Raw genomic sequence first — 27,778 nt, 5'->3', positions numbered from 1 at the left:
TCAAGTGCATGAATACAGGGTAGCCGTCCTCATTTTTAATAGGAATTATTTAAAAAAAATATTTATAATTAAAAGTATATTTTTTTATGAGTTTTCATGTTAAATATTATTATACCACTATCATCTCTCATTAAGAAAAAGAAAAAGAAAATAATAAAAAATAAGAAATAGACTAAAATTCATATGTTAACAAAAACACAATATATGTGAATACTATATCTATTGATAAAAAATTTTAAGAAGATGAAAGTTTATTGTACCAATGAAATGATTCGATATGAGTAAACTCTGAATTAATCAACTTATCCGCACACATGATTCATTCACGGAAAAATATAAGTAATTTTAAAATAAGTCTCATATATATATATAGTTTAAAGAAATATATTTATAAAATGAAGAAAATTGTTTAACATGTTTAAAATTTAAATAATTAATATTAATTGTTTCTACTTTCATTAATGTTCATTTGATTCACGTTTCAACAAACTAGTTCATAAATGATTGATTTAGGTAACACTTGTTTACTTTTACATCAATAGTTGAATTGAATTCAACCAGTTATTCTTCAGTACAGTTTTTATTATCAATTTGTGTGTGTCTTAATTAGGTTGAAAATTTCAATTTTGTTTTCTCTGGACTTACTAGATCCTTCTGTTAAGTTTATTTTCTTTATTTTTATATGTTTATATTTTATTTAATTTTATACCATATGACATATAATGTTTTGTTTTTCATTTCATTACATTTGAAATAATTATTAATAGAATAAGATGTTGATATACTTAAACATCATGTTATCTTAATGATTACTAATGAGTACTTAAGTTGATAATTAAACACTGCTGATTTTAATATTTAAATGATGATGACTTCATCCAGCTGATAAAGATTACTAATTATTTAAATAGGCGATGATTTCATGAATTATTATTATTATTATGCTTTATTGGCTCAAATATTTACTTCAAAATATAATAAAGTTAGGAGAATACATATACATAATTTAAATAACATTAAAAAAATTATTAAATAAAAAATAATTTTAGAGAACAAAATAATTAATTACTATTTGAAGAAATTAGAGACAATTTTATAAATTAAATAAATTATTATTATTTAAACTAATTTTTATTATGAATAAAAAATTATAAAATAGTTTCTAAATTGGTATTTAATCATTAGTTACAAAGATTTTAGCTACTTACTATTTATATTTCAAATCAGTCTCTATTAGTCTTTTAAAGACTAATTTCTAAAATATTAGTAAGTAAAATCTGAGTAACTAATTTAGATACCAATTTAGAAATTATTTTATAAATTTTTACTAATAATAAAAATCACTTTAAATACGAATAATATTTTAATCTCTAACTTAATATCTAATTTAATTAAAATAATGACTAATTATTTTTGTCTTTAAATTTAATTTTTATTTAATAATTTTTTTTAGTGAAATAAAGAAGTATCAATAGTTTAAAAAAGAATAAAAAACATATCAATGGTATAAAAGTATTTTACAATATTGAAGTCATCTAGAAGTTGTAAGAACATTAAAATTTTCTCAATTAGAATGAAAAAAGTTGTCTAATTTTTCTATTTAGAACTATGAGAAAAATAATACACTACAAGAAAATCATTAAATAAAAATTAATTTTAAAAATTAAAATAATTAGTTACTATTTAATTAAATTAGAAATTATTTTATAAATTAAAAAAATTATTGGTATCTAAAGTAGTTTTTATTATTAATAAAAATTTATAAAATAGTTTTTAGATTGATATTTAATCAGATTTTAGTTATTTACTACTTTGTATTCTAAATTAGTTTGTATTAGTTTCTAAAATTTAAGTAGCTAATTTAGAAACTATATCATAAACTTTTATTAATAATAGAAATCACTTTATATATGAATAATTTTTTCATCTCTAAATTAATATTTAATTTAGTGATTAATTATTTTTTTTATCTTTTAGTTACTATTTAATGATGACAACTTGATAATTGTTTAATGAAATTTATAGGCATAATTTGAAGGATGCTGATATGTGATACTGCGAACAGTAAAAACACAAATCTCACAGTTCAATAATTTTTTATTTATTTATATTTGTTTTATTTTTTAATAAAAATATGATTATATTATTATAAGTGTTTATTAAATATATATTTTTTACTGTGTAGATGGTGTTAAGGAAACTTTTCTCTAATTTGAATTGACCTCATTCTTTGAAAACATGTTAAAGATGTTAGGTGTAGAACGTTAATAATGCTACTTTATTCTAGATTGTTAGTGTTTAATATTTTTAACGTTGTTGTTATAATGTCAACAATTTATGTTGTTTTTCTTCATTATAACAATGGTTAAATGTATTATTCTTAACATCATATTTCATTCACATATTATCATTCTGTATTAGAAATAACCATTTCAAAATATCACTTCTATTTCAAAGCATTTTAAGATTTAGTTATATGATTTCCTTTTCAGTTTTAAAAATCCCATATATTTAATAAAATAAATTATTAAGAATTAACCTCTCCCCTTTATTCATAACGTTTTCAATAGATTTTGATTTAGGGTTTGAAATATAATATTGAAAGTTATTTTAACATTTTATTTTTCATATTTACTAAGGACTAATAATGTGTACACCTTTAAAAAGAATTATTGTTCATTTCCTCTTACAAATATAACTTCATGTAAATAAAGAAAGAAAAATATTTATTTTTAACTATGATATTGGTATATATGGGTTAATCACTAAAAAAACTAGAGAATCATTTATGTAATATCAATTGTTGGATGAAGTATTTATTAGTTTGAAAACAACTTTGAGAAGGTTTTTGACAAATAATTGGTGAGAGAAATGTAAACTTGTAGAGGTATATTAGAAATATATATATATATATATATATATATATATATATATATATATATATATATTTTGTATACTGGTTCATTCAAATTCAGTTATATGTTTAATTTAAAAAAAAAAATATTAAATGGTTTTATTAGAATCAATCTGGTTACAAATATTTTCGAATTTACTTTTAATTTGAAATGTTTAAGAACCTAGAAAATAGTTTTAGAATATAAACTATATAATTAAAATGACATGCACTTGGTTATTTTATTTTAATATAATCATCATCTATGTAGAAATCATTTTTTTTTTCTTTTATGTCTTCCCTCTAAGATTCTAACCACCTCCTTCATCATACTGACAATCAAAAGTCATAACTAGACTCATGATAGTGAATACAACAAAACTATACTGTCAAAATTTTAGTTAGAGTAAGTTCATTTTTGCTCATTTTCCCTCTGGGTCAATTTTGAGTTTTAGTGTTTACCTAATTAGATACGGTTACATGTGATGTTTATAGCTTTAGGATTAGTCCATTGTAGTTTTGAGTCTTAGTGATATGTTTGAATCATTGTTCAGGACTCTGTGGTACAATTTAAATTATCCATGTGTTCTTTAGGAGATGAAACTCTTTGGGAGCATGTCTGTTTATATTCACGTAAGAGAAAGTAATTTTACTTTTCAATAGAACTTCAGATGAGAAGATTTGAAAATGAAAGTGATGTGATCATGAGCTTTAATTTTTCTTGTAGGGTTTGTTGTTGAGTAAATTAGAGTATTTTAATTTAAATTTAATGTGAAAGTATAGAGATGATAGATTTTGTTGATTTGATAAATTTCATATTGATTGTGATGTGAATAAGTTCTTGAATATGTTTGAATTGTAGTATGAATTACTTGAAATGTAAACATTATTGAATGTTGGTTTTTTGAAATTGGAGGTTGAATTTGAATGAAATATTTAGAAATGAATTCTTCATTAGTTTTCTTAAGATTATTATTCTTTAATTTTGTCACATAGTTGAACTCAATTAAACAAATGTTACTTACATTCAACAAAATCTCATCAGTAAAACAAACGTCAACTAAATTATTTAATATCTCAATTCGTTCCAAGCATCTACTCAATTAGATGTTTATCTTTTATCTCTTGACTAGGCGTACAAGAAATTGATTAAGACTAAACGAATTAACAAATAACTGTAATCAAAGAAAAACAACAGAATTTTCAACAAGCATTCAAAAACAATTTGTTTTTATAGAAAATTTAGGAATAAAGTTTACTACACCAAACCTCAAAATTCAATGTCAATACGATATTATAAGAGAATCAATACAAAGGAGTTTAATCTTCTATATGTAGGTAAAACGAAAGGATGACAACAAAGAAAATAAAGATTAATTCAAATGTAGAAGAACAAAATGAAATTAGATTTTTTATAAATTAAAATTATAAGTAATTAAAAGTTAAAATAAAAATGTAAAACAAAAATTTACTCATGGGTGGTGATAAGAAAACATTCACTTCACAAATCAATAAAGTCGTGTAAGTACATCTGTTCCATGTATAATAAGTACATGTGTTTTGTGTTTCATGTGTAAGTAAGTAGATGAGTTTCACATGTGTAAAAGAAGTCTTTTCCTTTATTTATATCTCCATGGAAGCACTCTATAAATAAGCATGCATCATAGACAAAGCACATTACATCAAATCAAATCAAGAACTTACAGAAAAAGTTTCAGAAAAAGCAAAAAAGAATGGTTTTCAGTGACAATGGCAGTGCAGATACAGAAAGGAGTGAAATGTATAAAGCTCAAATGCATGTCAACAAATACGTTCTGAACTTCGTGAGCTGCATGGCTCTGAAGTATGCTACAGAGCTTGGCACAGCACACGCAATCCACAACCATGGAAAACCCATCACTCTCTCCGACTTGGCCTCACTTCTCAATCTTCACCCTTCAAGAATCGGTGTTCTCCGCCGCTTCATGCGCCTTCTAACACACAACCAATTCTTCAGGAAAACAGAAAACGGTGAAGAAGAAGAAGAAGCAACGTACGATTTGACTCTTGCATCGAAGTTTCTAGTGAGAAGCAACTCCTTCTGCTTGGCTCCTCTTGTAGAAGTAGCATTTGCTCCAAGTGTGGGGAACATGTGGAACTCCTCCAAGAAACTGTTCACAGAGGATACGGAACTTCCACTCTTCGAGAGCGTAACGGGAGAGAGTTACTGGGAATTTATGAACAGTGATTTTGAGCTGCTGAACGTGTTTCAGAAGGCTATGGCTGCTGATTCTGAAATCATCAAGCTGGGCCTCCAAGAATGCAGGCACGTGTTTGAGGGGTTGGGTTCTCTTGTGGATGTGGGAGGTGGCACTGGTGCTGTCTCCAAGCAAATCCACGAAGCCTTTCCTCACTTGAAATGCACCGTCTTTGACCAACCACAAGTGGTGGCTAACTTGACAACAACCCAGAATCTGAGCTTTGTTGGTGGTGATGTGTTTCACTCCATCCCTGCTGCTGATGCAGTTTTACTCAAGGTAGGTATACACATGTGTACACATATCTTCATGTTCTAGATCAACATCTTGCTATATATATATATAAGTGGGTGCTAACCTCATCTCATTGAGTCGGTTTTATGGAGTTGAGTTAGTCTTAAAGTTCACTTCGTAATATGGTATCAGAGCCATTTCGAGCCTATCCTAGCGAGTGTTTGTGTTAGACATATCGTGTCACCCGGTATCAGACCGCTATCGGACCACCCATAATATATAGTCTCACGCACGAGTTGACAGTCTCGGCATGAGGGTGGGTTGGAGATCCCACATCGACTAGAGATTAGAGTCTTTCATAGTATAAAAGTGGGTGCAAAACTCACCTTAGCCAGTTTTACAGGTTGAATTAGACTTAAAGTCACTTCATTTAAACTTAATTATACTATGTTAAGATACAATCATATATTATATTATAAGGGCTTGACTAATCATATACTAAATGTGTAGCAATATATTGATTATTGCTGAAATTTGAGTATTTGCAGTGGGTTCTGCATGATTGGAATGATGAACTCTCCATAAAGATACTGAAGAAGTGCAGAGAAGCTATTTGTGGGAAAGGGAAAGAGGAAAAGGTGATAATCATAGACACAGTAATTGATGAAGCAGGTGATGATAGAGAATTGACAGAGTTGAAGCTGGAGTATGACTTGGTGATGCTGTCTCTCTTCAATGGAAAAGAAAGAGAAAAGAAAGAATGGGAGAAACTCATATACCAGGCTGGCTTCACCAAATGCAAGTTTAGCCCACTTTTTGGCTTCAAATCTCTCATTGAAGTTTATCCTTGATTTCTTATAACTTCTTTTAGTTAATGTTTCCTACCATTTCAATAACTTTCTACTTCACCCATGTAATAAACAATAAATTTCTTTATCACACTCATTCAATGCAAAATTTCCACTTTTTAGATTTGTTTTATATTTATGTATTTCATTTTATATGTTTTGCATTTCAAATAATATGTAAGATTTATTTTATTTTATAAAATAGTCTTTAATTTAATAATAACTAATTATTTTGATCTATAAAATTAGCTAAATTTTTTTTTAGTTTTTCTCACTCTCCAAAATTATTTTTAAAAATCTTCCATTAAACTAAAAGTTAAAAAATATTTATTTACTAAGAAGATATCTACACCATATGAGTAGTAACTTCTAATCAAGTATAATGTCTATTTTTAAAGATTTATCTAACTTATTACTAAAAACTGTATTAATATAAAGAAGAAGAAAAACTTATTCTTACGTATTTTTCATTTAATTTATATATAATGGAAAAGTTTATAGTTTGTCTCTTCGATGCCGTCCACGTGTCATGTACGGTAGAGGAAGATGAAGACACGTGGCAGCGTGTTTCTCGTAGCTTTCGAGAGTTGCCAAAAGGAACTAGACCGGTCTTTGTCGCACATCAATATTAATTATTTGATATATTATTTGTTTTAAAAATTAATATTTTATTATAATTTTATTTTAAAAAACGGCTTGATAAATTAAAAGATAAAAAAAATATAAATTGTCATATAACTAATAAACAAGATTATATTGATAGAACAAGAACATAAGGTTCTTAACTAAGTTTTTGAAAATTTAATTTTTAAAAATGTACAAAGTTTAAATTAATTATTAAAATTATATTTTACTGATAAAATAATTCATTATCTACTCTAAAAATTTAATAAGACGTAATTGCAAAACATCTAATAAATATTTTATTTTATTAATAATTAAGTTGATTTCGCGTTACACATTTAAAAATTAAATTAGTTATTTGTCTTCCATGAAATATATTTTAATGATATAAATTAATTATATATAAATAATTCACATAGCTTGAATTGGTGCCATGGAGATGAATATGAAAAAGGAACCTTTTAGTTCAATAATTTTATATTTCATTAATTAAATTTATTTCACTGAATAATTTTCCTAAAATATAATTAAAACCTGATGACAAGATTGTATACCAACGAGTGTTGAATTTATCTAAAATTTGACATATATAACTATTCAAATGATATCACATAGTTGACCAACTAAAATTTCGAATTCAGTTTCAAAAAAAAATTATTAAAGAAAGTAAATACAAAAAACTTAATATTAATAAATTAATAGTTGATTTATTATCCAAAATTTCATATTTTATTCTTGACTCGATAACATGAGTTTTTATTTTCTCTTGAGTAAGTCTTTACCAAAGCCCAGGAATCCACAAACACACTACTGATTGGGCTTATGAAATGAAAAAACTGAACACTATTTCTTCGTAGGTGTTTTTCCTTGCACCCCATCAAATGACTTACTGCACCCATTATTATCAGAAAAGACCATTTTGTCCCTTTTGAAAATGACTTCCAAATTATTTTTTTTGGAATATTTCGGAACATACTTATATTCTATTAATTCTGGATTTATTATTCTAAAAATTAAAAATATGAGTTCCAAAATTAGAATGATTTTTTTTCTTCCAAATTTATTGTGGATATACACTTTGTTTACAGAATCTCGAAAATACTTTTTGTTTACAGAATCTTTATTTCGGAATCATAAAAAATTATCAAGATAATTATGATACCACAAAAAAATGTAGAAGTACAAGAAAAAATATAATTTCTTCATACTATAGAAATCTCCTCATACACTCAAAAAAAAAAAAAACTATAAAATTGCTCTTGAACTTTTTTTAATATTCGTTGCACTAAAATTAGTTAAATATAAATTTAAATTTATGTTAAGATTGTCATTAGTTTTTTTGGAACTTAAAACCGTACAAGTTATTTTGATATGGAAGAATCAAAATATTAATAATTTTTAACGTTATTTTTTTATTTCATATTTTCCTTCAGAATTTCGAATCTTGCTAATAATATGTATTCATTGTAAGTAGAAGTTTTTTTTTTTTTAAATGTTTCATTAATTTAAAGTTATTTTGATTCAGAAGAATAAAAATATTAATTAAAATCTTAAATGTTACTTATTTCTTTTTATATTTTCAATTAATTTGTGAATAAAAATCGGAGTAAGAGAATATCGTGTCGATCTCGTAAAACTGTGGATATGGATATACATATTAATATACACAAAAACAAACATTTTTCATTTTCAATAAAATGGCTTGAATTTAAATAGAAAAACAAAATGCTTGACAATATTTATATTGCATACTTAATTATGTTCGTGCCCATCAATTAATTCTTTTATTTCTGCATTTTTAGGAAATAAAATTGATAAACAAAATTTAACTCTAAATACCCCTCCCATGCCTTTTCATTTATTTTTACGAAAATGAAAGAAAGAAAATTTGGAATTAATTTCTTCAAGAATATACATTTTTGGTCTTTATTTAGTATGCACAAAAGATCTTCTTATCTTCTATTATACTATTTTATTAGATTTAATTATTTGATTTTATTGAAATCAAAGTTATACTCAAATATTAATAGTTTTAACTTCTCATAAAAGCAAATCCGATATGATTTGAAGATTAATCCAAATGTAGACAAACAAACAATTAAATTATATTTTTTATAAACAATTAAAAGTTAAAATAAAAATTCAGAAAAGGTATTACAAATTTACTCATATCTGCATGGAAGCACTCTATAAATAAACATGAATCACAGAACAAAGCAAAAAAAAAAAAAAAATGGTTTTCACCAACAATGGCAATGCAGATAGAGATAAGAGAGAAATGTACAAAGCTCAAATGCACGTGCACAAACATATTCTGAACTTCCTAAGCTGCATGGCTCTGAAGTATGCTACAGAGCTTGGCATAGCAGACGCAATCCACAACCATGGAAAACCCATCACTCTCTCCGACTTGGCCTCACTTCTCAATCTTCACCCTTCAAGAATCGGTGTTTTCCGCCGCTTCATGCGCCTCCTAACACACAACCAGTTCTTCACGAAAACAGAAAACGGCGAAGAAGAAGAAGAAGCAACGTACGATTTGACTCTTGCATCGGAGTTTCTAGTGAGAAGCAACTCATTCAGCTTGGCACATCTCGTTGAAGTGGCATTTCTACCAAGAGTGTGTAACATGTGGAACTCCTCCAAGAAACTGTTCGAAGAGGATACGGAACTTCCGCTGTTCGAGAGCGTAACCGGAGAGAGATACTGGGACTTCATCAACAATGATTGTGAGTTGCTGAATGTGTTTCAGAAGGCTATGGCTGCTGATTCTGAAATCGTAAAGCTGGGACTCCAAGAATGCAAGCACGTGTTTGAGGGGTTGGGTTCTCTTGTGGATGTGGGAGGTGGGACTGGTGCTGTTTCCAAGCTCATACTCCAATCCTTTCCTCACTTGAAATGCACCGTCTTGGACCAACCACAAGTGGTGGCTAACTTGAAAACAACCCAGAATCTGAGCTTTGTTGGTGGTGATATGTTCCAGTCCATCCCTTCTGCTGATGCAGTTTTACTCAAGGTATATATATACATAGCTATATTCATGTTTTAGATTTCACGACTAGAGAGATAATAATAACATGAAAAATGTTTTGTTAAAACTCTATCCACCATAACATACAGCTGCCTCTCGACAAGCTCCTTCTGTAACTCCTTGACCGTGTCGTCTAACGTCTACAATGTCGTCGTTCTCGGCCTCGATGCCGTCAAGAACCTCCAGCTCCTCGTCGATATCTTTGTTGCGGTGCTCGATGTGACAGCGCACCGAAACAACTCTGGCACTAACAACAAGAACTGTGTGTGGTTGCTATCATGGACGATAGCGCGGAATGTTGAAACAAATCCACACGATTCTCAAAACGTTGCCATTTGATGATTCAACCGTTGGAAATGCCGGTGTAACGCCCTTCGTTGCGAGGATCGAAGGCAAAACTCTCCAGTCCAATACCACCGTCAATCGGAACAACCTTCCACGTCAAAATGGGTCATATATTACACCGGTTAGATGCAGTTAGATGGCTTAACCGGTGTAATATAGGTCATTCTTAGTAAAAAAAATATTATATCGGTTATTACTAAGAAAAATAACCGATGTAATATATATTTTTTTATCCTATTTGGAAGTTCGGACTGCTTATTTGCGTGTAATCTCACTCTGCTATGTCTGCAGCGTCAAATGTGTGTTACTGTCAGATGGTGTCGATATATCATAACTCTAACAACATTTCATAATATGAGTGAACGTAAAACTTATTTTATAAGTTGTTCTCGAACGAAGTTGAGACCAAGAGAATTATTGTCTTCCTTCTCGATCGGTCGACCTGCTCTTCTTTTCTCTCGAATGAACTCCTTCTACTTCTCTCACTCCTCCACTCCCTTGTCTCTGTGAACTCTGGGCTCGGATGGTACCTGCAAAAGACACTTCGACGCTCAAGTTAAACTTCAACACTCTTAGTACTAGATGATGACGTATCTGATCCTTTGAGATCTATGTTTTTTTTTATAATTATTGTGGACCCTTTGTTATTGGGCTTGATTAAGGATTTAACCTAGAATTAAGGACATTATTTAATGTTTGATCCTTGATTAGTGTCATTAATCTTCTGCTTGGGTGTAATGGTCTCAGTCGTGTTGACCGAATGCTGGGCTTCAAATTGGTTTTATGGACCTGATTAGTACCTAAGTTGATTTTATAACATTGAGTTTATAAATCGATTTTATAGAATTTTGTTGGAATCACCATTCATCCATTATGGGACCATCTATTATACAATTATATACACAAAATGACACTCGAAGTGAGGGTGTTGAAGATTTTATTTTAAATAAAAATTTCATAATATATAAGTGACTGCAAACCTCAGTTTATAAACCGGTTTTATAAGATTTTATAATAATATACTAAATGTGTAGCAATGTTATTTTGCAGTTGGTTCTGCATGATTGGAATGATGAACTCTCCATAAAGATATTGAAGAAGTGCAAAGAAGCTATTTGTGGGAGAGGAAAGGAGGGAAAGGTGATAATCATAGACATAGTAATTGATGAAGGAGGTGATGATAGAGAATTGACAGAGTTGAAGCTGGAGTATGACTTGGTGATGCTGTCTCTCTTCAATGGAAAAGAAAGAGAAAAAAAAGAATGGGAGAAACTCATATACCAAGCTGGCTTCACCACCTGCAAGTTTAGCCCACTATTTGGCTTCAAATCTCTCATTGAAGTTTATCCTTGATTCTTATAACTTGTTTTAATTAATGTTTCCTACCATTTCAATAACTTTCTACTTCACCCATATTATCAATAATAAATTTCTTTATCACAATCATTCTATGCAAAATTTCCACTGTTTTGATTTGTTTTATTTTTATATATTTCATTTATATGCTTTTGCATGTACATTGATTCACTTAAAAAAATGTTAAACTGTACACTTTAAATAATAATTAAAAAAAATCATTTAATAAAAATCAATTTTGAAAATCAAATATAATTAGTTGTTACAATGATTGAATTATATACTATTTTAGAGACTTAAAAAATTATTGATTTCTAAATTATTATTATAAATATAGTTTCTAAATTCATTTCTAATTTGTTATAAGGTTTTTCTATCAAATATAATTTTTATGATTTTCTAGTTGTAGTAATATAAGATTGAATTTTATAATTTTCTAGTTGTAGTGATATAAGATTGAATGTTGTATTCAATATTAACCAAAATTAATTTCGACATTAATGAAAATTAATTTAATGATCCAAAAAAATGTTGCGTTACACACCTTAACTATGAAATAATGTTTCTCACTTTCCAGAATTATAATATGGTATAATACTCTTTTTTTACTTTTATAATTTGAAAATAACTTTAGAATATGATATTACAACTAAAGTTTAATAATTATTGTCGCTTATAGATGATAAAATTCAATAAATAAGTAGAAGATCATAATGATTAAAAAATAATACATTATTATCATGTATCAATGCTTTTTTAAATAACAAAATGGATAATAGTTAAATATTATGTCTTCACTTGTGAAGACAATTTATATAATGAATATTTCGTATTTAGTTTTTGTTTGATATAAAAATTCGTCAGGTTGGCAATAAATACATTACTAGTATAAAGGTTTTAATAATAAAAATATTATTAGAAAGATCAACTTCTAAACCAGTAAAATAAGGAATTCGTGATAAAAAAAATTCAAAATAAGATTAAATAATCTTCTTTTATCTTGTAATAAATAAGGTATGTCAGCTATTGTATTTAAGGTACAATAAAAAAAATGTCACGATCTTAATTTAAATATTTATATACACACTAGAAAAGTTAACAAGTTAACTTGCTTTTTTAGAGTAAAAATTAGTTTAAAAGGACTCCATATCTTACAAACCAAATGCTATATATTATGCTAGTAAAATCGAATTTGGAATATGAGAAATAATATTTTGATAGCCTTATGAAAATAAAAAATTATTTGATAAGTATATTATAATAGTGAAAAAATTGGTTTAAAAAAATCGTTCAGAAATATTAGATGGTCTATTGGTTTGAGATCGTTTAATCATCAATTCGTTATTTGTAAGTCTGAGACGGTCTAGTAGTTTGTTATTGTCTTATAAGTATTAGAATTGTATGACGAGTTAACATTTGTTTATGAAGAATCTGAAAATTAAATATTATATTTTTTACTTTTTTTAGAACTTTCTAATAACTAGGTTAGTTCTTATGAGAAATGTCATTAGTTAGAAATTGTAAGACAATTTTGTTTTATATATAGAAACTTAAACTCAACATTTATTTTTATCATTAGAGGTGAAAGTTCACTATAAAATACTTAGTATTGTAGTGAATATTGGCTCGATTTTCAATCGATTCACGTTAAATTATTTTGTGTGTGATTCTTAATACTGCATTCTTCTTCCTATTTTACATTCTTCTTCTCTGAAATTGATTTTTTTTCTCTATTTATGTGTTACGTTTGAAAATTTGATGGATGAGTAAATTGTATTTGTGTTATGCAATAATAATATAATAAAATGAATTAATGGTTTAATTATAATTGTTATCTACTTGTTTAAATGAGATTACATGTAGACTGTTTCTTCCTGCACCTCCATATCTTCTTCTAGCACCTCCATACACAACATGAAAATACATTTTTATCCTTCTTGTGCCACCCCCATAATAACTTCCGGATTATGTAATCCGGAAACGCATTTGAAAAAGACTTCCGGATTACATAATCCGGAAGTTAAAAAAAACTTCCAGATTATGTAATCCGTAAAGTAATCATGCATCTGAAAAAAGACTTCCGGATTATATAATCCGGAAGTTAATTACAAATTTGAAAAATGACTTCCGGATTATGTAATCCGGAATATTACAGAGGGGCATTTCTGGATATATGAGAATCTATGGAGGTGAGAGAAGAAGGTATGGAGGTGCAGGAAGAAGCAGCCTTACATGTATATGAGTGCTTTTGAGTATATGACGTGTGGGTTTATATTAGAGGCCATCAATTTCACCGAATCGTGTATCTATGGATTAGGTGTTTCTTCACCCTATCAAAATTCTTCCTACACCCCATATTTTTAATAAGACTAATTTACCTTTTTTTTTTAATGACTTTGAGGTTCTTTTTTCATAAAATTTTCGCGACATACTTTTTCCAATTCATAAAACGTATTTTCTGAAAATATATTTTGGAAAAAAAAATTCCAGAATAAACTTTCTAGAAATACTTTTTGTCAACTGAAGCATTTCAGATCAATCATGGGCTCACTTTAGTGGACTTAAAAATCAAGCCCAATTAAGTTTCCGAACTTTGAATGTGTTGGGTTCTTTGTTTAAGGGCTAAACTAACCTAATGAAAACTCGTACTGTGATTTAATATTCACTTAAAACAATTATTCTGTCCCTCAAAAAAAACAATTATTTTGGTGCAAACTGAAAAATCTTCCAATACAAATACAATGAGAAAAGGTCATGCAGTCCTGTGATTTAATATATGTCGTTTAAGTCAATAATAGCAAACAATTTGAAAAATTATTAAATAATTTAAGTTATAAAAATAAATATAATTACAATTAACTACTTTTTAATCAAAACTTTGAAAATATTATCACTACTCAAATACTATCATGCATGACATAAGCAAAGAAGATGCTAAAGAAAATCTAATCACAATCATGATAATATTGAAATAAATAGTTAGAAAACTTACAAAAAAAAAATAATGCAGTTTCAAATTTGGAGCCACATTAATTTGATGCGTCTGAAGTGTCTGAAGTGTGTGCACGGGTGCAAGCAAAGGTTTGGTCTTGGATTAATGCTAGATCTCGATCCGCTTCGTTTCCCTTTTCTAGTTAGTGTATGATACCTTTGGAGTGTATGAGAATGGTTGTTTGATGTAGTTTAAGTCTATGTCCGGTTAGTGATTGTGTTTGTTAGTTTGAGAATTTTAACTAGTAGTTGATTTGGTATCTCTTGTTTACTTTGTATAAGGGTTGAACCACCCATGAAATGACTCGCATTTATTAATTTTTTATTGTCCATAAAAAAAATATTGATGCCAATAATAATTTATATATTCATTTCTTTATCAATTTATGAAGACATCTTTAAAAAAAAAACGATACTATATATCTTGAATTGAATTTGAGGTCTGAACACCTCTTTTACTTAGTAAAAGATACTTAATAACTATTAATGACCGCAATCAACTGCAATTTAAGTCATGATTTTGACTTATTTGTTGTAGAAAAAGAAGGAAATTATGAGAGGAAAAGAATGAAGAGTTTTTACATTCATCTAGATACATGAATGAGAGTGGTAAACAAAGAATCACCAAATTATGTAGCAATGAAGAAACACAAAGGAAAAAACATAACAGAGTAGCCGAAATAAATAAAATATTTTCTCTTAATCATAATTAAAATGAAAAATCTGAGAAGAGTTTTTATTGTAATTAAGCCAAAGCCACGACAACGAAGGTTCCAACAAGAGCGGTGGCAGCAATGCAGGTCTTGCTTATGGAGAATGCTGCGGAGGGAGGCTCAGAAGCTGGTTGCTCTGGAGCTGGGCCTGGTGTTGGGCCTGACGGGCCTGGTGCAGGAGGGGACGAGGTGTTTGGGCCTGGGGCCTGTGCGGGAGAAGGAGTTGGTGTTGGTGGTGCTGGTGCAGGTGCAGACACCGGAGGAGGAGGCGTGTTTACGGTGGGTGATGGAGCAGGTGCTGACGTGGGTGGCGATGGGGTTGCTGACGGTGGTTGTGTGGGTGGTGATGGGGTTGCTGACGGTGGTTGGGTGGGTGCAGGTGCAGGGGCTTGTGCTAAGCATGCGGTGGCCAAAAGCCCTATCATGACAAACACTTTAACTGCGTTATAACCCATTTTATGATAATAATGATCACAACAAATAAGGTTTTTGATTATGTTGTGTAGTAGTGACCTAATAACATGTATTTATAGAGAGAACAATTGTTCCCTCTGGAAGGTGTGGGATGTGTATTGGAAGTTATGGGGAACAATAATGTTGTTTCAAACATATTTTTTATACAATAAAGAAATAAGAAAAAAGAGGGAAAATTAGAAAATAAATATAAAATAAAAAAATATTGAATAGTAGGTCATAGGTTGTTGTAAAGTACTACATGTGTCGGTTGGAGGTTGAGGAAGGCATCGCTGTCTGTGTGTGGCGGTTTTCCAGCCTACTTCCAACTACCGTTTCCCATTTCCCAGACTGTCTTTACGCGTTCTTCTTCTCTCTGCTTTCAAATTTCTACAATTTCTCAACATTTTTTTATTTATCAACATTTTTTTACTCCTTCAATTTTTCTCCATTAATAACATTACTTGTTTTTTTAATAGATGTGGGAATTTTGATCATTCAATTTCTGGAAACTTCTTGGATAAATCAAGATATTTTACTCTCTGAAAGTAAAAGTGTCTAAAAGTAAAAGATATTATGATTTAGAGTTTAAGATTTAGGATTTAGAGTTTATTAGTATTATAAAATTGAGTTAAATCTGAAATTTATTTTATAAGATGTGTATCGGTCGGCACCGGACGACCGAGGGATACACGTTAAATGACTTAATTAAATAAAAAAAAACGTAGTTGGAACAAACAGTTGTAACTTTCGTTGAATGGGTCAGGCACGTTCTTTATAACACTCCATTGATTACAGGAAACTACCAGGCACGACTCAAAGACCACTAGACATGTCTCTAGTTATCAGTTGTTTGGCTAACATGGCCAAAACACAAGTCAATCTACTAAAAGGATTTCTGAAAGGGAGAAAATGTACGTTTTTCATATGATCAGAGAATTCCCATTGAGCACCATCGCTGACTTGAGCGTCGGAGTGCAATCGTAGGTACCCCACCGGCCGACCGAGGCACGCATAGAAAAAATGAGACTTGAAGAATAGGACAACCAAGAGTGAAGTAAGCATCGTTTTTCGACGTGGATTAACATTACTCAACCCCCAATATCCATCCAGGTACAAGATGATATTAGAATTTATCAAAAGTTTAAAGTTATATGCTATCGGACAACTCATAAATACATATTATCACCTTCATTTCTTAATAATTTTTCTTTTTTGTAAAAGCTCTCATATTTGTTGTTATCCTGATACCTCAAGTAACAACAATCATTTGTCACTATATGAAAAAAGTATTATTAAAAAAAATGAAATACAATAAAATATGAAGAACTAAACCAAAATTCATATATTAACAAAAATGGTACCAAAATAATTTATACCTATTAATAAAGAATTCTGAGAAAAAAATTAGATGGAAGCATATTATACAAATAAAAATATTATACAAATAAAAATACTCTTTATGTGATTAAATTTTTAATAAAGTTATTTAATATCTGTAGTTTTTGGAAACTAAAATAATAGTTTTATAAAGATTAGAAGTACTCATTGTTGTCATTTAAGCAAAGAGGACTATATGATGAAGAAATAAAAGATACAATAAACTAAGAACAGTTAAAAAAAACTATAGAGAATAAAATAAAATGAATAGTATTTCATAGACACAAAAGGTATATTCATTTTCTTTTAATTGCATTGACCGTGATGTGTAGACAATAGGAGGATCGAGTTGCGAAAGGGCAATATAATCATTATATTATTTTGGATTAGATTGCTGAAGTAAAAAATAAATATAAATATATTCCATTAATTAAATATAATCATTGTTCTTTTGGCTTGGATTTGAGTTTGTAAAAGAGCTGTCAAAAGCTGGCAAATATTTTTCATAATCTTATTTGTTTAAGCTTCGTTGTACTTCTTGTGTTTGTAATATATATATATATATATATATATATATATATATATATATATATATATATATATAACCCTTGTATATTTTTTTTTATAAACTGACTTTTTATAATTAAAAAAACTCAAGACTAAGCATTTTCTCAAATTAAATAAAATAAGTATTTAGTTTCTAAAGTTCATTTGTAATGATATTAGTTTCATATTCCTTCCTTCAACTACAAACTTTCTGTTAAACAACTAAAATAAATAAACAAATTTATGAATATAGATGTTAAGTTAAGTTTTGTTCTATAAAAAAAATTAAAATTATTGTCCTTGATATGTTTATTTATATAATCGACTAAGGCACTGATTTTTTTTATTCTTAAGAAAATTAATAAAAAATATTCAACTAATACACCTTAACAAAAATGTATCAATTAATCAATATTAAAAAACTCCTGTTTTTTTATATATTTAATAATTGATCCAGAGTCAGACTCATAACTGTATAGCATTCAACAAGTTTTTTCATCAATTATTTAGTAAATGATCTATATTTAAGGTTCAATTATAATTAATGATCTTTTCAATAGTAGTTATTATACAATCAAAAGGAATTTAAAAGAAGATATAATTCATTAGTAAAAAAAAGTTATATTTTTAAAATAAAAGCAACTTTTTACAATAGATCCCTTGGATCTAACATAGAACTCAAAATGTATTTTAAAAAAATATTTATATTTCAGAAGATGTCAAATAGTTCTAATGAGAATTTTCAAAGGCAAAAGTATAAAACAGGTGAAAAAAATGTACTTATCATAAAATTGTTGTTGGGAAAAAAATTACAAGAGTAAGTAAATTTTTTATTTTTTTATTACATAAAAGAATACATTATTATATTAAATATTTAATCGTATTTTTGTTTTAAGTGGTAGACACGACTTTATAGCACTCCATAAATGTGATAGAGAAAAGTATAAAAATAGTTTAATTTTTAATTGATGCCACAAAATAGTGTCTGTATTCAAATGGATGACACCCAACACAAAATAAACAAATAATTTCATAATAAATTTGATAAAATAATCATTGAAAGTAATAGTTAAAAATGTGTTAATATAGATTTTTTTTTTAAACAGACACTTACTAACACATCCTTTAACAGTGGTTTTAACATCTTTTTTATTGAGAGTTAAAATCTAAATTTGTTTTTTATTCCAATAAAAATTATGTTAAGTATAATTTTAAAAGAATTATTGTAAAAGTCAACAAATATATTGTTTGCATTCCCATTCCCAAACTTTTACTATATATTGTAATTGGAAATTTATGACTTCATTTTCATGTATTGCAATTTAAACATGTACCCGTTTATGTTGAAGATTAAAATGTAAATGGAAATGTTTGACTGAAAAAGATATAGCAAAATGATTTAATATAAAAAATACATATATTTTTTTAATATAATTTTTTTAAAATAAATTTCAATTATATAAATATTAAATAATTAAAAAAATAAAAAATAATTACATAATTAAAATTTCATAACAACGACCACATTTATTATCTTTATAAATAAGTTTAGAGAAAGGTAATTTGAGAATTTGAGTGAATTTAATTAATATTAAACTAATTAAATAATTGAAAAACAATGAAAAAATGTTTACTGAAGAAAAAATAATTTTAATAATACAAAATTAATCATCAGAGAGAATTTTTTTTCTCAAGCGATTGAACACTAAAATGATAGTCAAACATTTTCCTTGATAAATATTTTTTTTATAAAGAATTAGAAATGATTGCATTTGTACTCTACAAAAGATTCAATTTATGAGATTGAAAACTTTATTTTTTGAAATACAATATATTTTTTATACAGAGCACAAAGTAAAATAATATGTATAGTTAGAAGTTTGATGAAATGAAAAATAGTTTATACATATAAGTGAATTTAGTAAATATTGATTAAGTAAAACGATTGAAACAACAAATAAGGAATAAAACGATGTAACTCTTCAAATAAAATAAAGTAAAAAAACAGATATAATAATGAAAATAAAATTTATAGATAATCTAATAAATTAAAAATATTTTAGTAATTTAAAAAATAAAAATATATAGATAAATAGATATGTAAATGCATCTCATTAAAAAAAATGATGAATTTGAATAATAGGTACCACCAAGACAGATTTATTTGTCTGATATATATTTAAGTTGATTCAATTTTATATCATTATATATCTCAAATAAAATTGAAAAATAATATTATTAATGAAAAATATTATCAACTCAAATTAGTGAAATAAACTGTGTGAATTAATTTTATTAATTTTTAGATAAATAAAATATAAACATGACAATTTTATCATGCAAATACAATAAAACACAACCCAACTTGTGAAATTTTAGAATGACTACCTCATTTCTTATCAGTGTGCCATTCCCAACTAGATTAGTTTTTTTTTTTTAAATTAAACATTTGATTAAGTCACACGTTTAATACGAACACCTATATGACACGAATATCAATATATACATTATAATTTATAAATTATATTTAAATTGACAATAAATATTCATATGTATAAGTATGTTTCAATTTTTTTACTAGAAAGATATTTTTTATGACTAATTAAAAAGTATTTATTTTTTATTTTTATAATTATAATAAAATTTTATATAATAAATTTGAAATTTTAAGAAACTAATGTATTTTTTATTTTTAAAATTATGTTACAACAGTACTAGAATGATAACAACTTGAACAAATATTTTTTCAAAATTTTTTTGAATTGGACATGTATAAGTTGATACGTGTCTTAGAAGTATTGGTCTTCGATACCTTACATATATTAATTTTAAATTTTTTATTACAACGTTTTGAATTAATAAAAAATAAGGAAAAAGAAAAAGTGAGCAGAAGATGTAAAATTACCTTGAACACCCTGAAAGTTTGATGAAAATTCCTCCTGTGTCCTTGACCATCGAAAGGTTGAAGTTGGTGGAGGAAAAGCGCCCTCCATGGTCAGCGCGCTAAAAAAAGCGATCGCATTCAACCAAATTACCACCCGTTCGTTCCCACGTCTCCAAAATTCTGTTTCACAACCCTAACTCCGAACCTAATCCCAAAATCCAAACCAACCAACCCCACAATGGAACCCCCAAAGCCCGAAGCGGAGTCCCAATCCCATGTCTCCAACGGCCACTCCACCACCACTCCTAACGGATCGGGATCGGAACCGGAACCGAAGGGTCCGAAGGAAAAACGCACCGCGTCATCCACCGGTAGCACCAAAAAATCCGTGCACTGGAGCCCCGACTTGGTCACAGAATCCACGTTCGCCTCTTCCCCTAACGAATCGCGATTCAATCAATATTTTTCCTCCTCTTACTCTCAACCTGCTCCCAATTTCATGGGTTAGTTTTTATTTTCATTTTTCTATTTTTCTTATTTTCAATTTTCAAATTTCTTTTTCCAATTTCATGCGCGAGGATGCGTATTTTCGTTTTGCATGTGACCAGAGACGGTGGTGACCGTTCGCAATGTGCTGGGGAGATGGGGTAGGAAGGTGGGAGAGGCTACAAAGAAGGCTGAGAGTTTCGCTGGAAACACGTGGCAGCACTGTAAGATTTCCGTTTTGTTTTTATTTTATTTTGTTTTGTTGTCGTGTTTCTAAAATGGGTGCACATGGAATGGTGCTGGTGGTGACTTTTGATTTACCAGATATGGGAGTTTAATAGGAATTTTGTTTTTAAGGAAACTGGTGATAGAATTGAATAAATTTAAGTGGGGATTCGATTGTTATGTATTTGTCAGACATGGGAATGGATTCAGTTACTTTGGAGCATTATAAGCCATTAATAACGTTTGAAATGGTGCCATCACACATTTACTTTGGATAAAATAGTATAATGTGGTCCAGTCTGTATGAAGAGATTCATTAAATGAGAAATGTAACCCACCAAAAATTTATTGTTTCTGATAAATTTCAACCAATAATAGAAAGTGTGTTATAATGTGTGTCGTTTCTCTTTGCTTAAATGTCCCGTAAAGGCTTTGTTATCTATTTGAGTTGGTTTTGCAACAGGATGTACCGAACTAACTCTTGAGGTGTGTGGCATGTACCTTGGATGCTTTTTTTTTCTGCTGTGGGTATAATTTCTTAAGCATTTCCTGTGTGTCAACGTGATCATGTCAACTGGTTGTTGTATTGACTATTAAACATCATGAATTTGTTCGTTGTGTTCTAATGATTAGTGTACTTGATGATTTGATGGATCTTCTGTGTCTTGTAGTTTTCTCACCCCTGATCATCCTAATGACAGTGAATCTTCTACATTAAATTATAAAAATTTACTTTTATTGTTACATTGTGCTTGAAGTGAAAACAAGCCCTAGCTTTGCTGAAGCTGCTATGGGGAGAATTGCCCAGGGAACAAAGGTTCTGGCAGAAGGTGGATATGAGAAGATTTTCCTGAACACGTTTGAGACAGGTCCAGAGGAACGGCTTCAAAATTCTTATGCATGTTATTTGTCCACATCAGCTGGTCCAGTGATGGGTGTTTTGTATGTATCCACTGCAAAGATTGCATATTCTAGTGACAATCCTATTTCCTATAAAAATAACAACCAAACAGAATGGAGCTATTATAAGGTACTTACTCTAATTAGAAATTGTTTACTGAATTGCTAGTGGAAAATAGCCTCATCATCATTATATACACAATGCAGTCGCTGAGAAATTGACAGCTTCTAAATAGGTTATATTCTCCCAAAATAGGAAGTACTTTCCAACACTCCCCCTGAAGTTGGAGCATACAAATTATATTCACCAAGCTTGTTACTATGGACCTGAAATTCGATGACCCATAAGAGACCTTGTTAGGGTATCTCAAGCTGATAATTAGAATTAACAAACTCAATGGTAGTTTCCTTGGATTGGAGAGGATTTTTTCTCTAATAAAGTGATAAACGATTCTCTTTGCTTGGTTTTCTCATGAAATATTGTGTTTGATGCAATGTAAAGAGCAACTTGATTATCACTACATTTTCAACTTATCAACACTTCCAAACTTGAATTCCCAAAATACTTGTTTTGCCCATACAAGTTTACAAGTAACCACTCCCTTAGCCTGATAGTTATCATCTGCATTGGACTGTGCAACCACAATTTTTCTTCCAGGATACAAGATTACCTTCAATAAACCTTGTTGTATCCCTAAGTAGATTGCCTATCCATACGTGAACCATACAAGTCTTTGATTTGGCAATGAATAAACAAATGTTTCTTCAATGAGATCCTTACTTAATTATATCATCCAAATAAACTACAAGATAAAGTGATTAAGACATCTGGTATGCTGGTGCTTGTAGAAAACTAAATGATGAGATTCCCTTTGAGTTATAACAAATTCTTGCTCAACAATACTAGATTTTCTTAATCTTGCTCAAGGACATTTTAAACCATAAAGAGAAGTTTCAATTCAACTTATAAACTAAACTTCACTCCACCTTGTTAGGAATCCAAATGAGTTTGAGTCTTACATTGAATAGAAATGAGAAAATTGAGCAACATATAAGGGAGAAGACTTATAACTTCATTGTCTTAAGGTTTTGGGTTGAAGATCCTTGTGCCCCTTGGCCTTCACAAACATCTTGATCACATGTTTTGGGTTTAGTTCCATGCTACTAGGCATTGGGCACAACTTGTAAAATATGAGTTGTGTCAGCATGTCGCGCTTGTGACCATGGTAGTTGAATTACGATGCAAATTATGTATTAGAGTGCTTATGTTTTGAATCGTGAATCGTTTCATCTCGTGAATCTTAGGATTCAGAAACATTGCAAAGATGCAATTAATAACAACCACAATAAAAATAAAAAAAGAGTGGTTGTATCTATGTGTATTTACTATACTGCAGTAACATGTGTTGTTGAGGAGTAGAAGGAAACATTAAGGGATCACCAACATGGGTGGCGAATGTAGGTGGAGAAGAGAGATTGTGGTTGATCCTAGAAGTGAGGAAAAGGAAAAATAAACTTAGTAGAGGTAGACTTTGCTGCTAAAGGAAATCATTCATGGCAATCGAAATAAGGAATAACATGATTTGGTTGGAGGGAAAAACACAAATTGGTACACATCTCTTCCTGCTCAATTTACCCAATAAAAGAAAGCAAATTAGGGTTTTTTCAATCTAGGTAATGCGACTTGACCCGTTTCAGAGCAAGACCTGAATTTGGTTTCACTCACGATTCAGGCTATTATTCTTGTTAGAATCGTGATTCATGCGGATTTCGAGAGCAATAAGATTCAACACCGATTTGGGAGCACAAGCAAGTTTTCCAATGATTCATATTGTGCGATATGAATCGTGTATTGTGCTATACTTACTACATGCTTGAAACCCAGGTTGGGCTTGCTCGTGCTCTCCTAAATACTACCAGAGTCTTTCTAGTGGGTCATATGGGAACACCTCTGACATCTTGCTTGTACCCTCCCATGTCAAATTGGCATGGATATCTAATGAGGGGACCGAATCCATCTCTCCATTAAGGTAAGCCCCAAACCAATTGGGATGCTCCACTTCTGCCCTAAAGGTGAGGCAGCCTATGTATGACCTTATGTACACCCCGAGGATGTGGGTTCTCAATACTTCCTTGAACCCTGAAATGATTATGGGTCCGTGACATTCTCGTTGCCAATCTATGTTATCGTGTCCATAATCGCAGTGGTTGGGGACATGTCCGAAGTAGGACAAATCTTGAAGACCTCGACAACGTTTAGTGAGCTCACTGTGTCCAGCCCCTAGGGTTGGGCAGAAAACTAACCATGTCCAAGACCCTTGGCACTTCCATCTCCTCTGCCTCGACCAACTCTAAAAACTCCTTGGTGCATAGTGGCTCGGCCAATCTGGCCAAGGTGGCCGTGTATGGTCTCTGATACCCCTTGCACACTAGAACACCATCCTCATGCGCCAGTGCCTACTCGACTTGATGATATGGCCTATGTTTACCTTTTGCTTGGTCGTGCTTACCCATGCTTGCATGCAAACCCCATGGTTAATGTCGCAAACATGACCAATTGATGTATCCTCTTCATGTTGCACTTCCCTAGCATGTACCTCAGACATTATCTCCAACATAATCACCTCAATCCTCCACCTTCTCATGGACAAGGAGAGTTGTGCAATGAGGATCTTGGTCATCTTCTTGCCATTGAACCCCTTTAAAGTTTGAGTGAAGATATAAGTTGGGTGAAAGATTAACTTGATATAATAGCTTGCATGCATTGAAATTGAGAAGGTGATTTTATCTATTTAATTTTATAGTGTGATGAAGGATCATTATGAGCCAAATATTTGATATTTAGTTTTAAAAATGAAATAAATGAATTTTTAATAAATTTTATTCAACTCTTATTGAATATTACAAATTTTCAAGGTCGAGGTTAACAGAGCTTAGTTCTAACTATATTTCCTGAATATTTATTATTTTAAATTACACACACAAGTTGGTCTAGATCGCAAGCCTTGAAGTTGAGTTTATAATAACATTGGGAGAACCACAAACAAAAACTAACATTTGTAGTTGGAGAGCTCGAAGCTTTATAAATTCCACCTTAGAATGACATTGGCATACATCCAATGTGGAACGAGTCCCACTCCTTGGAATTTGATCCTAACGTCCCATCACGTCCCAATCCTCAGCCGTGTGGCTGTGCACTAGCCCTTTGACCAGTTATGAGCAAACATTACGATGTTGACAGACCACCCATGCTGCTTGTTTGCAACTGAGACATGGTGGAAAGGCTATACTACCAATTGAAAAAACCTTTGGAGAGCAACACCACAAAAACTAGCTATTGTAGTTGGAGAGTCCAAAGCCTTATAAAATCCCACACTACAATCCCATAACTAATTTGGTACTCAAGTTCCATACTTTGCAACTAGATCCTAACGCCGAGTATTACTATATTTGCTTACAACACTGGGGTAGGTTGTTCGGTGCATTGTTAAGGGATTGCATCCCCTTTCATGTAAATAGGGAGTGGATATGCTCCAGAAAGGGATTGTTTATTTTGACTAAAATTTAGGATGGTTCATCTCTGTTGTCTAACTGATGTATATGCCTACAAGCTGCTAGTAGGGGTACTAATATTTTATGTCATCATCGTTATATGATCATTAGTCCGCATAAAATATTAGATCTAGGATCGAGGTTGAATACCGGTACTGTCAGATTATTTCCGAGATTTTTTATTAGTGGTAAAGTAAAAGTAACCCATGAACCCTAAATTCTTGAAAATACTAACTTCTTCCAAAGTGAGTCGCTCTCCTGATTAAGCACGGAGTCGTCTATTGGCCCATTCTACTGTTCTCATCCTCCTCCTTACCTGAATTACTATCAATCACCTGAATTGTATCAGCTACATCTGTGTGTGTCAACTACTTTTATTTTTGTTAGATCTTTAATTAAGAGGACAGCAATGTTTTACAGGAAGCATGTGGCCAGCTCAAGTGTGGGACTTGAATTAAACTAAATAATTATGTTTTGCTTAAATTACGAAAGGTAAATAACATTGCCATGTCAGCTTTAGTTTTGGTTTTATGGAATTCAATATTCCAATTTGCTTAAACTATTCTCTTTTCTGCAATTTCTTGTCTGCCAAATAGTTGCTTTAACGCCATTCTTTTCTTTGTGAATCTTTCAAATCGTACTTTCCGTTTCCACTTCCAAGGTTTTTTTTCCTTCTCCTTGCGATGTTCTCTTCCCTTATCTAATTAAGTTGTCTGATTTTCAATAATATTGTATCCAAGTGTTATTTTTGTCCTTGATATGGCAAATTATGCTGCGTGTAGGTGGTGATCCCATTACAGGAGCTAAAAGCAGTGCATTCTTCATCAAACACAGCCAATTCTGCTGAAAAGTACATCCAGGTCATTTCGGTTGACAACCATGAATTTTGGTTTATGGGCTTCTTGAACTATGACGGTGCTCTGGAGTGCCTCTACGAAGCTCTTGACACTGGCAGACATATGCAGTCACAAGCATAGTCTGTCCAATGGATCTAAAGAAAAAGAAGCATAGTCTGTTCATACGTTAGTTTCAAACCCCCAATTATATTTTTTTCCCTTCCACAAAAGCTTTGTCTGTAGATGTGATCATCATGGTCTTGGAACTGTTGATAAATATTCAGCCAACTTTTGGCTATCTTGTGGATATGAATTTACCCTAGGGGCTCCATTAGAATAGTTTAGAAAGTTATATGGTGACTTTCTGTTTCTCGTTACCATCCATTCATCAGGGAAACTAGTTTGCAACTCTGCTGCACAAATACTTTCAAATCAGGCAGTACTCTCCATATTATCTTGAATACTTCAACTTTTACTTACTGCATCCATGGTTTTTTTTATTATGGAAATCTCATTATCAAGAATGATTTTACTGTAATACCAATTGTTCCTCTGAAAATATTGAGTTTTTTGTGAAATTTCCAGAACGTGGCATTTGACATTCTTATATTTGACTATGTGGAAATACTCTGGGATCCTGAACGTTTTCCCAAAACTATTCTTGGTCTTTGAAAGTACAAATGTATCAACATTTATCAACAGTTTTACACATGTACATCATCCCCCTTTTACGTAGTTTACAATTTAGTGGTTCAAAATATCCTGTTTTAGAACTAAAACAATTTGATTGATCATCAAGCAAAACATTTGTAAAAGATTAATAATGGATTTTTAATGTTTTTATATCGAGGAGTGAAGATGCAGAGATAAAATAAGAAAAAAAATGTGTTCTTGATTTGTATACTTTCGGTTAATGCGACTAAATTTTCGTATTTTTTATGGATGAATTTGTTTATCAAACTTTATTAGACACGGAGAGCAAAAATACTAAATTCACATGTTTTTGCAAAATTTCTATGATCAAATTTATTAAAATAAAAGTAAAGGAATATTCATGACTGAGGTATAGGAATTTAAAAACTCATTTTCCCCAATATATAACTAACAATAATCAATGAATAGTGTTCAGCTATCTTCTTTAGGTCACTAATGGAGTGTGTATTATTCTTATGGCAAGTTTTTTTTCATGAAAGTCCACTTTCACTGAAAATATCGTAAAATTGATTTAGATAAATTTGTTTTCA

The 27,778-nt window shown here is 30.0% G+C and overlaps 4 protein-coding genes across 4 annotated transcripts; all 4 read left to right on the top strand.

Moving 5' to 3' along the window:
- Positions 1-4,626: 4,626 nt before the first annotated feature.
- LOC137806003 (isoflavone 4'-O-methyltransferase-like) lies at positions 4,627-6,245 on the top strand. Its single transcript, XM_068605877.1, has 2 exons — positions 4,627-5,409; positions 5,913-6,245. Exons 1-2 carry the CDS (start codon positions 4,627-4,629, stop codon positions 6,213-6,215), a joined length of 1,086 nt encoding a protein of 361 aa, XP_068461978.1. The 3' UTR covers positions 6,216-6,245.
- A 2,824-nt stretch (positions 6,246-9,069) lies between these two features.
- Positions 9,070-11,565, top strand: LOC137806002 (isoflavone 4'-O-methyltransferase-like). The gene is made up of 2 exons (XM_068605876.1): positions 9,070-9,852; positions 11,263-11,565. The coding sequence occupies exons 1-2, from the start codon at positions 9,070-9,072 to the stop codon at positions 11,563-11,565; spliced, it is 1,086 nt and encodes a 361-aa protein (XP_068461977.1).
- A 3,528-nt stretch (positions 11,566-15,093) lies between these two features.
- On the top strand, positions 15,094-15,772 carry LOC137808725 (glycine-rich protein 5-like). The gene has a single exon (XM_068609988.1). It carries the CDS (start codon positions 15,354-15,356, stop codon positions 15,720-15,722), a length of 369 nt encoding a protein of 122 aa, XP_068466089.1. The 5' UTR covers positions 15,094-15,353; the 3' UTR covers positions 15,723-15,772.
- Positions 15,773-20,528: 4,756 nt separating this feature from the next.
- On the top strand, positions 20,529-27,112 carry LOC137808724 (GLABRA2 expression modulator-like). The gene is made up of 4 exons (XM_068609987.1): positions 20,529-21,038; positions 21,144-21,245; positions 22,005-22,276; positions 26,481-27,112. The coding sequence occupies exons 1-4, from the start codon at positions 20,774-20,776 to the stop codon at positions 26,673-26,675; spliced, it is 834 nt and encodes a 277-aa protein (XP_068466088.1). The 5' UTR covers positions 20,529-20,773; the 3' UTR covers positions 26,676-27,112.
- The last annotated feature ends 666 nt before the right edge of the window (positions 27,113-27,778 follow it).

The sequence above is a fragment of the Phaseolus vulgaris genome, chromosome 3 (genome assembly GCF_000499845.2).
Source record: "Phaseolus vulgaris cultivar G19833 chromosome 3, P. vulgaris v2.0, whole genome shotgun sequence".
Taxonomy (NCBI): Eukaryota; Viridiplantae; Streptophyta; class Magnoliopsida; order Fabales; family Fabaceae; genus Phaseolus; species Phaseolus vulgaris.
This window is presented reverse-complemented; position numbering and strand designations above follow the sequence as displayed.

Excerpts from the sequence above, each read along its gene's own strand:
- LOC137806003 (XM_068605877.1), top strand. The coding sequence starts at position 4,627 with ATGGTTTTCAGTGACAATGGCAGTGCAGATACAGAAAGGAGTGAAATG. Across the intron at positions 5,410-5,912 it reads CTGATGCAGTTTTACTCAAG|TGGGTTCTGCATGATTGGAA; the intron begins GTAGGTATACAC and ends GAGTATTTGCAG.
- LOC137806002 (XM_068605876.1), top strand. The coding sequence starts at position 9,070 with ATGGTTTTCACCAACAATGGCAATGCAGATAGAGATAAGAGAGAAATG. Across the intron at positions 9,853-11,262 it reads CTGATGCAGTTTTACTCAAG|TTGGTTCTGCATGATTGGAA; the intron begins GTATATATATAC and ends GTTATTTTGCAG.
- LOC137808725 (XM_068609988.1), top strand. The coding sequence starts at position 15,354 with ATGCAGGTCTTGCTTATGGAGAATGCTGCGGAGGGAGGCTCAGAAGCT.
- LOC137808724 (XM_068609987.1), top strand. The coding sequence starts at position 20,774 with ATGGAACCCCCAAAGCCCGAAGCGGAGTCCCAATCCCATGTCTCCAAC. Across the intron at positions 21,246-22,004 it reads TGGAAACACGTGGCAGCACT|TGAAAACAAGCCCTAGCTTT; the intron begins GTAAGATTTCCG and ends TTGTGCTTGAAG. Across the intron at positions 22,277-26,480 it reads CAGAATGGAGCTATTATAAG|GTGGTGATCCCATTACAGGA; the intron begins GTACTTACTCTA and ends TGCTGCGTGTAG.